This window comes from Crotalus tigris, unplaced genomic scaffold (assembly GCF_016545835.1).
Source record: "Crotalus tigris isolate CLP2741 ecotype Arizona unplaced genomic scaffold, ASM1654583v1 scf7180000017987.690289119674:8195010, whole genome shotgun sequence".
NCBI classification, from domain to species: domain Eukaryota; kingdom Metazoa; phylum Chordata; class Lepidosauria; order Squamata; family Viperidae; genus Crotalus; species Crotalus tigris.
In genome coordinates this window covers 3074809-3093702 of record NW_024096758.1, presented here as the reverse complement: position 1 = coordinate 3093702, position 18894 = coordinate 3074809, and the positions used below count along the sequence as shown (strand labels likewise).

General features: G+C 37.3%; 1 protein-coding gene across 2 annotated transcripts in view; it reads left to right on the top strand.

Annotated features, from left to right (window-relative positions):
- The first annotated feature begins 1224 nt into the window (after nucleotides 1–1224).
- Nucleotides 1225–18894, top strand: part of EPHX2 (epoxide hydrolase 2) — a 69543-nt gene continuing 51873 nt past the window's right edge. The window contains exons 1-6 of one of the 2 annotated variants that reach the window (XM_039345971.1): nucleotides 1225–1434; nucleotides 10191–10275; nucleotides 12998–13157; nucleotides 14614–14804; nucleotides 15820–15942; nucleotides 18422–18496. In XM_039345971.1, the coding sequence (XP_039201905.1) occupies nucleotides 1274–1434; nucleotides 10191–10275; nucleotides 12998–13157; nucleotides 14614–14804; nucleotides 15820–15942; nucleotides 18422–18496 (795 nt within the window). In that variant the 5' untranslated portion in view covers nucleotides 1225–1273. The remainder of the gene's footprint in view (nucleotides 1435–10190; nucleotides 10276–12997; nucleotides 13158–14613; nucleotides 14805–15819; nucleotides 15943–18421; nucleotides 18497–18894) is intronic. The other variant, XM_039345970.1, reaches the window with a different exon arrangement.

Genomic DNA, 18894 nt, shown 5'->3' with positions numbered 1-18894 from the left:
AGGTACCGAAAGAGCTGCCATTCCTGTTTCCAGGAATCTTTAACATTTTTATTAATGCTTGGATGAGAAAGTGGAGGGAATCTTTATAAAATTTGCAAATCCCAAAAAAGGTTGGACAGCTAATGCTAAATACTACTAATAAAAATAAAAATAAAAACTTTGTTGATAATCTAGAAAAATGGACTGAAAGTTACAGAATCAAACTTTACTAAGACAAATGCAAAGTTCTTTACCTAAGAAACAGAAATCAGGTCCACAAATATAAGATCGCGGTTACCTAGCTTGGTAATAATCCTTGTGAAACAGATCTTGGATGAGTACTTGACAGCAAAATGAATGTGAGTGAACAGCATAGTGTGGCTGAAAAATTAGCAAATGCACTTTATTCCTAGGTCAACAGGAATGTAGATGTAAAATCACAGGGGGGAATTAGCTTCAATTTACAATGCAGTACTCAGATCTCAATGAGCATTGTGTTCAGTACTAGACAATAAGTACAATTCAGACTTTTCTGAACAGGTTGAACAGAAAAGAGGGGGAAGAACGATCAGGTTTCATGGAGTCTGTAGAAACTAGGAATAGACTGGGTTCAGGGATACAACATTCTTCAAAAAGCTATCACAGAGAAGATTAAGACCTGCTCTATTCCCTAGAACAGGACTTTTCAACCTGTGGCATACCATCGGTGGCAGGTGGTACGCCAGCATCCTAGACAAGTGTAGTGGGGGAGAAAGAGAGACGGAGAAGTGCAGCCGGGATTGTAAAAGAAACTAACTTGCAGAACAGAAGAACAAAGTATATGTTGGAGAATTAACCTTTGCCATACTACTGTCTAAGGAAAAACGTTAGGTAGCCATCTGTTGAGACTCTGCAGTAATGTGGACATTTGCCTCTGAGCAGAAGATTCATGGCCAACTCCATGAATCAATCAGTGATACTTATGGAATCTCCATTTCAGAGAAAAAGCACCTCTGATTGGTAGCTGCCCCGATAAGCACCAACTTTTGTTCCATGCGTTGCTTATAGGCATCCAATTCATCCAGTATAGGAAGGAGTTGGGAGGACCTTTGCTGTGCCTTTTTTCCCCCCTGTAGACCTATAGCGCTAGGACCCAGAATACTTTCGAGAAAGATCAGACCTATCGTCTCTGGTTTGAAGGAGGTCGCTGTGAGTCGCCGAGGGCGTGGCCCAATGAGTTCCTACACAGCGAGGAGGTGTGGCTTGCAGGAGGGCGTGGTTTGTGTTATGATTTCTCTTAAGTGAGAGTATTGTAATGTGCTGTACTGTAACCTGCTTCAGAGCGTCTGGTTGGCTGCCTCGGAGAGCTATGGCGGGGAAGCGGCCGCTAGTAGTCTTGTTCGACCTGGGCGGCGTCCTTTTGGGTAGCAGTCAGATAGTTTTCCGAAATCTGGAGAAGACTTTGGGCCTGCCTGGGTGGGTAATCGAAGGGAGTAGAAGTGGTGATAGGGGTCTGCCTGATTCTGTTTCTCTGTATCTTTACATACGTCGACTTTAGCAATACGTGTGCTGCGTCCACCCGCAGTTATGATCCAAAACTTAATTTCTGTAAGTGCGATTGGCTTAATACACATAAACGCCTGTGGCGCTTTCGCCATGTACTTCAAGGCATGGAGGAAACGCTTTGCGGTTGATCGGTGGCGATCGACTTTCACTGCGTATACGCAATACGTTTTTGCACGTATTTATTCAAAAGTTCCAAGTATTAGACGTTTACAATAAGTTCAGTGTGAACTTCACGAAAGTTTCTGGGTGAATGGCTATTTTGAATGTAGGAATACGGAAATATAGCCCGCATTTTATCCACTGATCTGCGGCAGTTAGAGAACCAATGTGTTCAGTTCTTCGGGATTTTGAAGAATTTTAAAATAGGAGAGAAATTCCGATGCTGTCTTGCAGTTAGAATTATTATGTTAAATGTAAGCAAAGGTGTTGTAGTAATTGTTATTTTTATAGTGTCACTGATGTGTGTGATACTTTATCCAGAATGGGGAAGCAAATCTATGTGCCAGAGAACTACAAATTATGTGTGGGAAATGAGGACAAAATGGAAGGAAAAGTAAATCGGGAAATAATGCACAATAATTGTACTTAAGATTTGTCATGGCAGACTGTTCACTAATTGATTTAAGATGTATATGCTGCTTTTTGTTGTAAGCATCTCAAAGTAGTTTACAACCATTATAAAAGCAGTCCATTGAAAAGGCAGTTTATATATTGGAAGTTACTGCTTTGGTAAGGCCAGTATAAGAAGATTTAATTTAGCTTAAAGGATGGCAATGTTGAGAGTCTGCAATACCTTAAAAGGGGTTGTCTATGGAGATTCTCAGTCATCCTGGTCACGGTTGTTCCAAATGTGTCTTTCCAAAGATTCTAGATGGCCCCAGGATCCTTCCCACTTTTAAAAATTAGGGATGACCCCAAATGGTCTTCTGCTTCTGTGAGTTATATTTATCAATATTTATCATATTAAAAATTAAAATAGATGCATTTGTTTATAGAACTATGTAAAAATAACAATATTAAACCATTCAAAATTAACAAAAATAAAAAAAAATCATGAAAATACCTATATTTTTAACAAATAATAACAGAAAATGACATTGATTTAAATATTTGCTAGTATCTTCACTATCTGGCAAATAATTTTGATTTTGTGAAACCCTGCGAGGCTCTATGGGGACCCTCAGAGTTCCTTGGACATGCTTTACAAAACATAAGTATAGAGGATACCTGGTGCCAGTTTTGGAACTTTCTAAGCTAGTTAATAATTATTTCTTCTGTATAGATTCACACAGCTCATTTTGTTAGCATTGTGGTAACCAAGGCAGGTTTTATAGTATTGCAAAATCATCACAGGTTACTTAAGATATTTGTTTAATTACTTCCTTGATACATAATGCACTAATTATTGCTTTTCCCGTGGATATTATGTATAACAGCTCAGTTTGGTAGAACATTTTTATCCTTATAATAATGCATCGGAGTCTGAGATTTGCCTAAGAGGATGTCATTGAAAACCGGGATGACCATTGTTCTAAGCAATATGCTCTATCAGAGCTTATTGTAGGGTTTGTGTACATAAAAGACTCTTTTTTTACCAAGAAGGCCTATGAATAGCTTTCGTATCCTTCTGAAAAAGTAAGAATAAAGTATAATAATAGTAACAATAATAATAATAAAAAGTTGGAAGGGACCTTGGAGGTCATCTAGTCCAATCCCCTGCTTAGGCAGACTACCCTATACCATTTCACAGGGCTTTTTTTTCTCATAGAACGCCCAGAACGGAGTTCCGGCACCTTTTTTGGATGGAACCTTGTAGGGTAGGCAAGGCGGATTGTATGATGTGTGTGAGTTCCGGCACCTTTTTTTTTTTTTTTTTTAGAAATGGCTGTCCAGTCTCTTCTTAAAAACTTCCAGTGTTGGAGCATTCACCACTTTTGGAGGCAGGTTGTTCCACTGATTAATTGTCCTCATGGTTAGGAAGTTTCTCCTTAGTTCTAAGTTGCTTCTCTCTTTTGTTAGTTTCCATCCGTTGCTTGCCTTCAGGTGCTTTGGAGAATAGCTTGACTCCCTCTTCTTTGTGGCAAATTGAAACTAGATAATTGCTTTTTTTTAAAAAAAGTCCATTCATAGTACAGGGGGAAGGAGGATTTCCCATTCAGAACAGATTTACTTTAATTGGTTCATCTAAATTCCTTCCAAAGAAATATGGTAGTCTTAATAATGCAATAGAGACAAATCAAAGATATATTTTTCTAGCTTAACATAAAGCATGTGATCACAAGCATATTAAAGAATTATATGAACTTGTTCCACGTTGAGAGTAGGAGCCTCACAGTAAATTAAGTCAACCAAATAAATTATTAAAAAGTTATCCAAAAGAACATAAAAATATTCATATATCACATGAAGACGTAGGCAATTTTTGTTAACCCACAATTTATTGTTATAATGGGTATTCAAATTTCCCATAACAAGAGTTGAAGGGAGTTATACATTAAGGATCCTCTTTAATGCAAATTAGCAAGATCCAGTTGAAGGTGTTGAGAAGTAGTTTTCTTGGGACCAACCAAAAATATCACAAAAAGTGTGAAGCAGTACTTTATTTTATTTATATTTCCTATTTCTTAAACCCCCATCTCCCGCAGAGATAGTTTATTTTTTAATTTATTTTAATTTTTTAATTTATTTGACTCATATTTATGACGGTTGCAGTGTCCCAGGGTCATGTGATCCCCTTTTGCAACAATTGGAGAAGCAAAGTCAATGGGGAAGTCAGATTCATTTACCAACCATAAAGATTGTAAAAGATTGTAAAATGGAGCAAAACTAATTTAACAAATGTCTCCCATTTGGACACAATTGTGGTTGTAAGTCAAAGACTGCCTGTATTAAATTTTGTCTCAGAAAAATAGCATGTCAGAAAGATAGTTAAACTAGGTTAGGCTAGATTAGACTAGACCTCGTACTTTCTGAAGACATGGAGCAGTTTTCAGAAATTATACATTATAAGTTTTAGGCATAGCTTATCCTACTCAATGATTACTCTGAGGTTCTGAGCTTGAAAACCAGCATATAGACTGTATTGTATCTGGATGCCTGATTAGAAGAAAGAAACTTGGAGGGGCAAATGCAAATTCATAGGACAAAAAGTAAGGCTTAAATAGACGATTGTTTGAGGTTGCTAGAAGTACTGTATTGTAGGGCAGTGGTTCTCAACCTTTTCTTCACCACGGTCCCCCTTTAAATACCTTTTGTGGCCACAGACCACAAGACTTAAGATTTAAATCATAACATTTTTTTCAAGCCTTCATGGGCCCCCTGTGATGATATCGCAGCCCCACAGGGGTCCGCAGACCACAAGTTGAGAACCACTGCGATAGGGAATGGAGATAACAAAGATGCTTTGAGGTATATATACAGTAAGTACAGAGGTGCTTTTAAATCCAAAGCTATAAAAGTCTTTGAAAATAAAGAATATGGATTTAAACAATTTAAGATGGATTCTAGACACATTTAAAAATTTGGAACTAGAGAAACAGCCAGGCAGAAAAAAGTTGTAGCTACTGAACAGTGCAGTAATGAGTTCTAAGTACCTTTTTTCTTTTTTTTTTCTTTTTTTTTATTGAAAATTTTTAAAATTTTACAAAACAAATCCCTTCCCCAACCCCCCTCCACCCTCCCATACCCTCCCCCAACTCCCTAACCCTACCCTAGACCTCCCAGAGTTGGTTACAGGCTTATCCAAAATGTTTCAAAAAAAAAAAAAGAAAGAAAAAGAAGAGAAAAAAAAACTTAAAGCACCTATAAATCCTAAACAAATCTAAATACCTTAAGTTAAATAAATTATCTCTAAAAGGTAATAGTAATTAAAATCATTAAACACATTATAATATACTCTAAACATCTTCTAATCATACTTATAATATTATCCATCATTCTATATAAGTTCCTTCCAAAACACAATTTTAAACACAACTTTCTTTGAACATCTATACCTACAATATAAAATCTAATATGAATCATTAGCAAATCTGAATACATTTAATTAAACTAATTATACTCTCTCCAAAACTTTAAACATTACTTAAAACTTAAAATGTTGAAATAAACAAATTATACTCCCTCCAAAACACAAATTTAAACATTACTTAAAACATAAAATATTAAGAACCCCTTATACACATTTAATCAAATTTCATCTTGAAAATAATAATAATACTGATATTATTATCATTTTTATAAACTCCCTCCAAAACACAAATTTAAACATTAATTAAAACTTAAAAAATCCCTTATACACATTTAAGTCTTTAACAATAACTAAACATTTAAATCTTCACCAATAACAAATTCCATCCACAAGAAACACAATCTTTATCAGTCTCAATTGTCCATTTTCACTCTCCATCCGTTATCATATTATTATTAGTCTCAGTTATCCATTTTCATTCTCAGTCTCCGTCTTTAAGCTTATCAAGCTCAAAAGATATGCTCTAAGCTCTGCCTTTAAGGATGCTGAATCTCCCAACGACTCAGAAACCAATACACATGGGGATTCCTTAAACTCCTCATTCTGTTGGTTTTCTTTATATGTTGCACAAGTTATCCTCCCCTTCCTCTCAGCTTGTTGAAACCCCTCAAGCTGAGATTTCCCATTTTCCATTTCAGACAACAATTCCACCTTTAAAGATTGCTCCAAAGGCTTTGTAAATCTTGCTTCTCCCGCAGGTTCAAGAGCCACTAAATGTGAGGCTTCCTTAATCTTCTTCTGTTGTTGTTTTTCTTTGCAATTATGTGCTACACAAGTTATCTTTTGCTCCTCAATCTGAACGTGTTGAGACCTCTCCAACAAATATTCCCCAATTTTAGGGTCCAAGGATTCCCCAATTTTCATAAATATAGGCTCTTCAAACTGTAATTCTACATTCTTTTCTTCCAAGGCTTTAAACTTAATAGATGGCGATAAACATACCCCCAGGACCGAAGTATAAAAATCTTTTGCTTGAGCAACAGTGTTAAGTCTATAACATATCCCCAGGTAGTTGACCACCATTCCAATCGGAACATCCCATCTAAACGAAATTCGTCTCTTTTTAAGTTCATCTGCTAAAAAAACAAAGTCCTTTCTTCTTCTTAAGATTTTAGGTGGGATCTCCTTTAAGATTATGACGTCTTGTGAAGCAATTTGAAATCTCTTCTTATAAAAAGCTTGTATGATTTCATTGCGTAAAGATCTTTTTCCAAAATAAATTACCACATCTCTTGGCAAATTCTTTTGCACTGCCACCACGGAGTTGACTCTAAATAATTTTTCAATTTCACTAAATATTTCCTCCTTTCTTTTATTCAAAATCACGGCAAAGTCCTTTGCAACCATCTCTTTCAGATCTCCTTGCAAAGACTCTCCCAAGCCTCTTATTCTTAAGGCATATTCCATTTGACCATATTGAAGCATAAGAATCTCATTTTCCATTTCTTTTTCCATACTTTCAATTTTTCCCTCCATTAATTCCACTTTTTCAGCTACTTCTTCCACACGGGAATTCAACTTTTCAAGAACAGAAGCAACTCCTTTTAAAGCCAAAACTATATCTTGCCTCAAAGTCTTATTATTTTCCTCTAAGATCTTTTTCATTTCTGCCCTAATTTGAATTATAACATTTCCCATCATATCTTGCAAATCTGTCACAGTTGTTGGCTGGGCCACAGAGGAAGGTGGAACTATTGATTTAGAAGCTGTAGAGGTTCCTGGACGCTTTGGAGCCATCTTAAAAAAAGACTTACTCCTTCTTAAAAGTTACAAAAATTCCTTCAAAAAAAAGAAAAAGAAAGAAAAAAAAATCAAGACTCCCTCAAAAGAAAAATCATTATGATAAAAAGAAAAAAGGGAGTTAAAAAAAAGAGAGTTAAAATATCCATTCCAATCATTAAAAAGAAAAGGAAAGAAAAAGGGGAGGAGAAACATCAAAAAGCCTGCCTTTTAAAAGTCTTAAACACCAAAAGACCAGACTATTAAAAATACAAAAAAACAAAACTAAAAAGTTAAATAACAAAAATAATAATGCTTCTAAAATCCATCCAGTCATTAAGAGGGCAAAAAAAAAGAAAAAAACCGATCAGCGTTCTAACTTCCCAACAAAGCAAAAACAAAAAGAAACGGCAGTCTGCCGATCGCCATTTTACTTTCCCTTTCAGCACAAAGTAAAAAGTAAAAGGAGAGAATATAAACATGAAAATAAATCTTTAAACTTAAAATGCATATAAAGTCAAAGAAAGCAAAAAAATAAATCCTCTAATCAACTCTGTCCGCTTCTAAAAAAAACTCACCAGATCACTTTAAGCGCGGAGGTGTTTGCAACGGCTTGTTTTGTCCCTAGGGACAAAAGCAGCTGGGAAGAGGAGACAGTCTGAACTCCGTGGGAGCACTCTGTCACCCCCCCCCCAAAAAAAGGAAAGGGGGGTGCATAAGAGGCTCTACCACTATTCAGACAACCCTCTACCCCCCCCTTTGCCCGGGAGGGGGATTTTGAACCGCTGAACAGCTGATGTCTGCTGTTCATAGCGGTTCATTACACTTACCCAGGAGGACGGCTACAAAGTAGCTGCCATCACCGTGCAGATCCACCGGAAGTCTAAGTACCTTTTTTCTTATCTGGAGGATTTGCAAGGAAAGGTTTCCTCCAAACTGGTGTGACAGTACTTAACACAAAGTCACTTTCAGGTTATAGGAACAAAAATGGTGAATTAGGTGGCATACAAATAAATTGAATTTTTAGGGCTACCTTTATTAAATTTATATGTTGCCCATCTCACTATCAAGGGATTCTGGATTTCTCATAACAGCGTTCCCAACCTTTCCAGCTTTGTGGACCAGTGGGGGAGGGATTGTTCTGGGCAAGCGTGCACACTGCTCCATTTGCGCAAGTGGTGGGCATGCACACCTTTGCTCATACAAATGGAGCTACACGTGTGTGTGCTCGCCTATCACTCGTGCAAGTGGAGTTTTACACAGCTTTGTGGACTGGTGTGGGGGAAGAGGGGGTGGTTCCATGTAAGTGGTGGGCGAGTGTGCGCGCATTGCTCCAGTTGTGCAAGCAGCAGGCACACGTGTCTGCCGCTTGTGCAAATGGAGCTGCGTGGGTGCACGTGTTGCAATCCAGTTTCAAACAGGCCACAGCTGGGGATTGGGAACCTCTGGTTTACAACATTTAGATTTCCACCCCAATCTAAATGACTGTTAGTGATATGAATAATTGTGTTCTGTATTGATATTCCAAATAGGTGAATTTATAGTTCTAGTCAGATTATACCTAGTTATACTTTAGGCTTGCTGATATTTTCCATGGCTACACCATACTATATCTTTTTCTCCTTTCAACATAATGCAGAATATTTCATTGTATAAGTGCTGTTGCAATCTTTCTGAAAGGAGTAGGATGCTGTCGCTTAAATCATATTTGAGAGCTAATGTTGCATAGGGTGTAAGATCCAGATTCAAGTAAGATAGATCATGGTTGAGCAACACACAACTATGTGCTAGTCATTTGTAAGACGCTAAGAAAAAAACTCAGGCATGTCTTGAGCAGAGATTTGAAGCTGCTGCAGAGCTGCTTGTCACTAGCTTGAGACAGCTTGAGAATCTCTGTGTTTATTGGTTTTTATATACATTTAAATACATAGGCTTTACCATTAAATGCTGATATTTTACATTCATAAGTTTAACCATTAGATGCTGACATAAAGTTTCTTCATTGGAAAATTCCTTCATATAAGCAACTATTTTCTAGTAACATATTACCTGATCAAAGACTAGGTAAAGAACAAATACAGTAGATCAAAAGAAGAAAGAACTGACAAAGGCAGAAAGAGATAGGAAGTAGCTTAAGCATATTATCTATTTAGGTAGGTGAGGCATTAAGTCAAAAGGGGATGACCTTCTGGCTGCTTCATTGGGACAGAGGGTATCAAAAGGTTATGAGGTTTGTGGGGGGGGGGAAGTACGGCAGTTTGCTGCGCGTGCATTTTTCCCCACAGTCATTCATAGTAATCCATTATAAAGAGCTATCAAAACAGTATATGATTTCCAGTATAAAATGGGATAATGTGTGTTCTTTAAACATCTTCCTGCTTTATAAAGGTTATTTGGATGTCTGTGCAAATTCATTGGTAGCTCTCACAAATATTACTAGATTTGAAAGAGATTTTATTTGACCCATATTCCAATAATACTCATTTAAGCCTAGTATGTAGCTATAAAAAGTCCTCCACAAATGTCCTCGGATTGATTTTGCTGTATAAGGCAAGAGACCAAGGACTAACTCAAAACAATGACTCTTACATTTTTTTTCATAATGTCAGTTTCTGAATAGGAACCAGAAAATATGAATAAATCTATTATTTCTTTTCTTATTGGACTGAATAGGTCAATGCATTTCTAAATGTATGTTATCTTGGGACATGCATATGGGAATTTAACACATTCATATTTTTCTAAGACTTGCATTGCATTTTACTGATATCACTGTAGCAAGGTCTGATTAATTATAGTTTGATATTTAGATGCACAATGTTCTACCATTGGTGTGATGACTGAAGCCCAACTGCTATCTGCCTTGAAAAGAATCATTATTCCCCTAATTTATGTGAATGTGTTTTTCAACTTCCAGAGATTTCTTTCAAAAAGTCATTCGGCATAATGGCTCTGATGGACCTTTCTCAAAAGGGATGACTGGACAGATTGGATTAACTCAGGTAAGAGTTAGCTGCTATTGGAAGAGAACATAGTTCAAGGAAGAACAGGTTGTCTGAAGACATAAATACCAATGCTCCATTTCTGGCATCTCCCTTTACCCAGAGGGATTCTGGGCATCAGGGCTAGGGAATTCCATAGAGCAGAAAAGGGATGGGTGAGATGAGTCTGGTTCACATTATTCAGGATACCACAGAAACTATTTAATAGCAATAGCAATACCACTTAGATTTATATACCGCTTCACAATGCTTTACAGCACTCTAAGCAGTTTACAGAGTTAGCATATTGCCCCCAGCAATCTGGGTCCTCATTTTACCAACCATGGAAGGATGGGTCAACCTTGAGCCGGTCAGGATCAAACTCCTGGCAGTGGGCAGAGTCAGCCTGCAATACTGCATTCTAACCACAGTGCCACCACATATCATGACAGTTCCTTGTTGTATTCAATACATTACAAGATGTTTCAGCTACATCCTTGCCTTTCACTCTTCAGATGATCTTGGGTGGTACACTTGCTTTTGATCAGAGACCAGGTTTATTGGAGGAACCCCTTTTCAGGCTGAATTCTGAGATTTCCCTAGAGCAGGGCAAAAGTACAGTATAGGAGTGAAGCAATTGCCATCAACATTGTGTGAGTCATGAAGATGATGTGTATAAATATCACTGAGCTTAGGAAAGCCTTTCTTGGCATCCATAGTCAGTCTTTCCTTTGTTCTCCTATGAGGCCAATGGCTAGGATGGCCCCTACTTACCAGATAATCCCTCCAAGATGGCTGTTTTGTGTGAATGCCTGAACCTGAACATTCTAGATAGCCTTATGGATCAGAAAAAGTTTGTGAGTTTCTATAGATCAGACATTAATACACAATTTAAAAAACTCTATCTATAGAATTGATCATAAGCCATCAATTAGAATTTATACTTATAAGTGAGGAACACTGAAATAGATTAACAATCCAAGTTTGCTATTGAAAAACACTCAAAGACATCAGAAACCCTTACTGGGTATAAATATTTCACCATTTACTTCCAATGTGTGTTTTACCAATAGAAGAAAATATTTGTAGCTCAGGGTTGAATTGTGGCGTCCTTAGTGCTCTTTGAGTTTGGTTGTTTTTCTAGCAGATGTAACACTGATGCTGCTACCTAGTCAAGTAAGGAAGCCGTGGTAGCGCAGTAGTTAGAATGCAATATTGCAGGTAAACTCTGCCCACAGCCAGGAGTTCATCCTGACTGGTTCAGGGTTGACTCAGCCTTCCATCCTTTTGAGGTTGATAAAATGAGAATCCAGATTGTTGGGGACAATATGCTGACATTTGTAAACCGCTATGGAGCCACTTTTCACTACAGTCTGAGACTGCTTTAATTAATGTGTATTTATATCACACTTTTCAGTTAAAAAGGCTCCTGGAGCAACAAACTAATCAATAGAAATCTTATTAAAATGATAAAAAATAAAAAGGATGGGAGTAGGAAGAAATTAGGATATGTTTTAACTTGGGATCTCCTGGCCACACAGGACATTCCAGGTTCAGTTCCTAGTACAGCCAGATAAAATGAACTCTGGATGAATGATCTTTTGCTGAGACTGGACTTAAAGTGGGGTGGGAGAATGACATCTTTCAGAATAGACAGTGCCACATCAATGCAATGCTAACATCCTTGTTGTCATGCTTCATGGAGACATATCTATAAATGTCAGGTCTCCAAACACTTAAGGGTTTGTCTGTGGGATGCCTCTATTTCATGAGCTGTACTGACTGCCACTGTGCCTCCAGGTGTGATTCAAGATGCTACTTATCACCTACATAGCCCTATGTGGCATGAGGCTTGGTTATCTGAGGGATCATTTATCTCCTGTAATTTCAGTCAGTAGAAACCTGCAGGGTTACCATGCTCCTGGTCTCTTTGAACAACACAATCTATCTGAACCCAGGAAGTATGCCTTCTCTTTTGCAGTGCCTGCCCTCTGAAATGAGATTCCCTCAGAGATCCACGTAGTTCTCACCTTTGTGTCATTCCAGAAGCCTTTAAATATCTGACTGTTCTCCCAAGTCTTGGGCTAGCATGCATGGCGGCTCTTGATAGTTATGTTTTGTATATATTTTTCTCTGTTGTTTGGGCAGATTCCCATCTTGCATGTTTTATTTTGTTCTCTGCAGTCAGTGTGGAATGAGACAGTGTTTAAATTGAAAAATAAATGAAATAAAACACAATATTCAGATATTGGCTTGGCAAAAAGCTCACAAAAATCTTACCCAGCAAAATTATGTCTTGTAGGCAAAAATGTACACATAGAAATTCTATCCACTGAAGCACATGTAAACCAAATCTCTTACATGGTTGATGATATGGGATTTAAATTCTAGACTTTTCCTCCTTTACTCATGTTTCTAGTGGATTAGTGACCATTCACGATGGCCTTGGGAGGCATCTGATCTATGCTGGCACAGTGCTCTCTCTATTGTGAGAACAGCTACTTTTTCCTCTCATCAGTTTCATTTCTTAGAAATATAATATTTAGGAACCATCATATGGGGATTTTTCAGGAAGCCCAAACCAGACACTCCTTTATAGCTTATGAAATATCTCCACTTCTATTCCTAACCAAGTCATCTTCCTTGTTTAATATGCTTACAATGGATATCCTTATCACTTTGTTCTGTCCCACTCTGATTGTGTTAAAATAAAAATAGTTGTATTTTAACATCTCTGTTTTAGCTTCTTGCTGACTTTGAAGATGATTGCAAGAAAGTTTCTTCTACTTCTAATATCCCCCTCCCTGAAAACTTCTCATTGGGCGAGAACTTTGTCGAAATGATGGCGAAAAGTGGCTTTAGTGTACCCTTCCTGAAGGCTGCTATGCTTCTCAAGAAAAATGGTAAAATTTTGGTTGTGCAGGGCAGTGGCATAATGCCTGCTCTATTTATTTCACTTTATTTATTGTCAAATCAATTTAGTAATTTTTAAACAAAATACTCTATTTTTTTGAGAAGGTGGCCACTCCCTTAGAAGACACATTCCATTCTCTGCATGAGAATGAAGGGGAAAGAGTAAATTGCCTTTTCCAAGAAGGTGCATGTCCTCTGTGCTTTTTATAGTTATTTTAGCTTTAAGAATCATTCCTGTAGATACTCAAGGATAAGCCAAAGAATTTTAGGTTGTAAAATACTACTACAAAGATTGGATTTCACTTATCCATCGATGGGTTTATTTGAGAGTATATATATGGTAATTTTTTAAAAAATATCCATATATTCTCACAGATAATCTGACCTTCAAACCTTTGGCCACAATACTGTGAAAAATGTGCCACCTGCCTATAAGCCAATTGTGAAAATTAAAATGTACAAACATTTTGAGGGTTATTTTGGTTAAAAATTCAAGGTTAGCTTATTCATGCATATAAATATTATCATTTATTGTTGTTGTTGTTGTTGTTGTTTGCAGTCTCCTGTTTTCTAGGCCAGCATCTTAACCATCATACCAAAATGGCTCTCAAAAATATATAATACTTTTCTGCCAAGTGTCAGGGTAGTGATCAAATGCCCAGGCAATTGGTTCTTTTGGATCCTGAGATAATAAGCACACCAGTAAATAAATAAATTTTAAGCTTTATTATTAGCTCAAGCATACAAATTTAAAAACATAAAATAAAAAGCATACATACCAAGCCAGATGATAGCCAAATCTCTTACAAGGTGTTAGGATCTCCTTAATAACTACAGTAGAGATACCTCAAGGGTAGCCAATACCTAATGCTAGGTTCTAGGCAGGAGCTTCCAACAAACTATAACAACCCCATGGTGTTTATCAAAACTTGGCACCATGATTTCATGGCCCTGCTGTGGTCATGAAATTGCAAGGCCTGACTCTGGGATGGGAACCAAAAGTGATATTTTCACAGGTACCAGCTATGTCCCCCACCCCTTTATTCAGCAAGAAAGAGTAATAAGCAGGTTAGCTCAGAATGGGCTCTAGACTTCTAGACTTTTCTTAATATGACTGTCATGGTTCCAATAGATGAAACCATTTAAAAGAACTTTAAGGATTTCTTCCTTAAAGAACATTTTATTTAGAAAACAAGATATCTGCACGTACAAAGGTGAACCCAAGACTAAAAATCCCCTCCCCCTGGTTACAAAGTTACAATTGCATTTCCCACCCCAATGTGCTGTCATTAATCACATTCACCAATTGTTACAAAATGTGGGGCTCTCCTCCCAGCTCTCCAGCCCAGTGCTTTAAAGCACTCTCTAAGTGGTTTACAGAGTCGGCATATTGCCCCCAACAATTTTCATTCTTCCTCATCTATTCAGTTTCTTACCTCTTCTCAGGTTTCAGAATTGCTGTCCTGACAAATAACTGGATTGATGATACTCCTAGCAGGCATCACACAGGGTTTGCCTTATGTCTGCTGAGGAAATATTTTGACACAGTGATAGAGTCATGTCGGATTGGCCTGCAGAAACCAGATCCCAAGATTTATGAGTATACATTACATGAACTGAAGGCAACGCCTGAGGAGGTTAGTGACTTCTCATCCTTTTTTCTAACAGATTTCCAGCTTTGTCTGTCTGCATCATTCACTACATCAGCTTCTAGTTTGTAGTAGAGATGATAATGTTCTACGGTGCTTTGTCATGTTATGGAGATATTTTTATTGGGATTTGGTTCTCTCTTGCCAGTTTAGATTTCAATGAAACCTCAGAGCAGGGGTATTAAACTCGTCACATGACGTGTTGTGACGTGTTGTGATTTCCCCCCCCCTTGCCGGAGCTGGGGTGGGTGCAGCTTCCATGTGACGCATCCGGCTCATGGGCCAGCAATTTGACACCCCTGCCTCAGAGGAACACTTTGAAGCCTATTAAACACAATGGTACTTTGAGTATTAATAAAAACTTGGAGATCTATTAGCAGATTGTATTTCTCTTTTTAATTTCTTTGAAAAGTAATTTGAGGGAGGGAGATTTGACTAGAATTCCACTTAGAAGATAGGCATTCCCATCTTTTCTCTAATAGAGGCAACACTGTGTTTGCTGTATTAAACATTTTAATAAGGGCAAACAGTAATGTGTACACTATGTGCCTCAAATAAGTGTGATAAAGATGGAATTAACCTAGTCCTCCATGTCGCAAATCTTAATTTCCCCCTCTTCCCCCTTCCCCCAAAAGCTTAAAACTCTGCAAAGAAAAATTCTGAAATACTGTATTTTCTAGTTTTTCTTTCTAAATCTTCTTCCCTGTTACCTTCACATTCTAGTCCTAATGGTTGAGGATATGTTTAAAAATTTATGCAGCAGTGGCTATTGATCTTTTTAAACATAGGGGGATTAATGAACAAGATCCTTTATTTTGAGGGAGGGCAGGCTTCAGTGCAATATTTTATACCTTATTCTTTCCTGTTCTGTAAATTCATTTTGCATACTTAGTACATATTGCAAAGTTCCACTTCTCTGGATTGCCTGGATAAAGAATATATATTTTTTTGTAGAATATGGGCCCTCCACCTGCAGCAGATCTTGATTCTTTCTTCACTTTAGGTTATTTTTCTGGATGACATTGGTGCAAACTTAAAGCCTGCCCAGAAGATGGGGATGACAACAATCCTGGTGAAAGATGCTGATTCTGCTTTGAAGCAGCTTCAAGATCTGACTGGGGTTCAGGTAAGTAGTCCTTATCTTGGCTTCGGTATGAGCAGTTTCTTTGTTATCATATGGATCTGTTTTTCAATCTTTGCTACAGGGTTGTTACAAATAAGCAAGTCAAGAGAACAAACTTTTAAAGCTTTCTTCAAAGCAAAGATAGGAAAGCCCACTATATTTTTTTTCAGGCATGAATTCCACAGATTAAGAATTATGGAACAACTACAAAGTGTTTTGGTGCATTTTATTGATTTGGAAAATGAAGTCAATAATTAGAGTGATTAGAGTTATCTTAAAACTGTACCCAGATTTGTATTGTAAAGGAGTGGGAAGTCCTATAGATAATTTGGACCCAAAATATTTAGGGCATTAATAATCAAAAACAATTCTGTGAATTGGGCTTGGAAGTAGCTAGCGAGGCTGGTATAGATATCTTTAAAGTGATGCCATCATATAGTTAAAGGACTGGCTTGGTAATATGAGGCTATCAAACTGCAATTACAGGCATCCCTTACTATTGTACATAACAGTTGGAGTGAAAATTAGCAACATTTGTAAAGAAGGTTCTGAAAATCTTGCTTAGAAAGAATTACTTCTGGACTGAGGCAGCTGTCAAAGAACCTGACCATATTCCTCCTTTCAGGATCACAGTGTTCCCAAAATGGCTTGCAAGCAATATAAACAACTGTAAATACAATATAACAACCATTCCTGAGAAATAAAAGTTCTAGGATCCTTTCCTTAGGACTGTTGCAGGCAATATCTAGGGTTATGGACAGGCAGGTAGAAGAGAAGGAAAGAATCCAACTGGGCAATTTCTGGAATAACTGTTGCCTTTCTACTTCCATCTCTTTTGGGGTCCATTCTCATGGGATAACTATATGTGTGGCTAAGAACTATGGAACCTACTATAATTTCTCCTGACTGATAGCTGGTTCTATATAGCTCATAAGCTTGCATGCCTCTTTTGCTACTACTGTACAGTTACTGTTTTGACTAATCTGCAAGATGAACGTGACAACAATAGCTGAACCAGGGAAGAGATTAACCAGGGAAGAGATGGCTGCCCAGGACTGCTGATTTTCATATGCCTGGGTATATAATATTAACCTTGTAAACCTAACTCAGTGGTTGGCCATTTCAAGCCAAGCAGGATCTGGTTACTTTGTGTTAGAATGAACACATTTTTCTGTAGTGCTTTCATTGTGTCTACCCTAAAATACTTCATCCAACTCACATACCAGCTGATTCTTTGAAAGTGGATCTGCTTCTTCCCCTTTAAAAAATAAAATGCAAAGATTTGCATTTCTCTGTGGATCTAGGTTTCTTTCTACCTTTGCACTAAGCAAATTGCTGGGATTTGTGCTACAAATATTTAGAAGGGCATTTTTCCCTTAGCAGGATTGTTTTTAAAAGCAGGCAATTTAAATATGGGCTTTTAAATCATTTTAGCTGGATTTTATTATCTTCCAGGAATGGAATTTTTATGAGGAATTGAGCAGAATGAATTTGAGCTTCCTTTTTACTCTTTTAATTGAGTTCTCAGTCCTTTTTGTTATACTATAGATCAGGGGTGTCAAACTGTCGGCCCATGGCCGGATGCGTCATGCTAAAACTGCGCCTACCCCATTGCCGGCAATGGAAAAAAAAGTCACGATATGTTGTGACATGTCATGTGATGTTGCAAGTTTGACATCCCTGCTGTAGATATTCGAAAAATATATATTTTAGGAGAAGGTTCTTGCATACTTGTATCAATTAAAGCTCCTCTATTATCTATATTTATTACAAGAGCTGTTAGTCTGAATATTTGGTGTTTTTTGTGACATTTTCCTCCAGTACTGGCCATCCATCATTCATCATCCATCCATCCATTTTCAATTTTGATTTATTGCTGGAATAGATAGATTTACTCAGTGCATTCAAGTATGTTGTGTGAACCTAGCCAGTATGATTAGTTTATGTTTGTGCAATTGACTTCATTCAGCTAACTGTTACTAGTAAGTAAGTGAAATCTCCTTCAAGTTGAAGTGTTTATTTAGTTTTTCTGGGAGCAGTACAGAAAAGATGATCCACTGTTTTTTTCTGGGTCCTCTTGATGTTATGAAATGAAAAATGTTGCATTTTGTCCTCTTTCAATTCAGCTATTGTGTGTCTGCTGAAATTATTGTCAGATTTTATGCATTAAGTCTCTAACTATTGCTTTTTTAATTAGTGGCATCAAAAGGCATTGTAATGATAGGGGAAGATTATGAATGTTTAAAATAAAAAGATACTAGCTCTTCCTTCAGTAGTGAGCATGCTCTCTGTATGTAGAAAGCTTTAGTTTCAATTCCTGACATCTCCCTTGATTTTTTTTAAAGGGAAAGACTGCAGCAATGGGGGAAAAAATCTTGTTACTAAACATCATAGAGATTGGTCGCTAATCATAATAGATCCCCATCTTGAGCAGACTCATGTGGTGCTTGAAATCTCACTCATTTAATTAACTATTCCACAGCTTCTTGACCAGGAAGAATATCTTCCTTCAGCATGCGAGCCCCAGGATGTAGCCCACGGATTTGTAAAAATCAAGGTAATGGTAAAAAGTCTGTATTTAAAATTGACATTTTAATTGCTTTCAGTGGGGGAAACAATTCTGTTTATTGTGATTGGATCATGTAAAAATGAAAGATCATGTAATGTGTGTTTAGTCATTTCATATAGTGCAAGCAGCAGGCTTAAACTCATCCCAAATAACTAGCAAGACATGGCCTCAGTTACCTTGTGACTGTATTCAACTGAAAGGCAAGAAACAATGGATGGAAACTAATTAAGGAGAGAAGCAACCTGGAATTAAGGAGAAACTTCCTAACAGTGAGGACAATTAACCAGTGAAATAGCTTGCCTTCAGAAGTTGTAGGGCAGGGGTGTCAAACTCACCATGTCACATGACATGTTGTAATGTATCATGACTTTTTCCTCCTTGCTGGA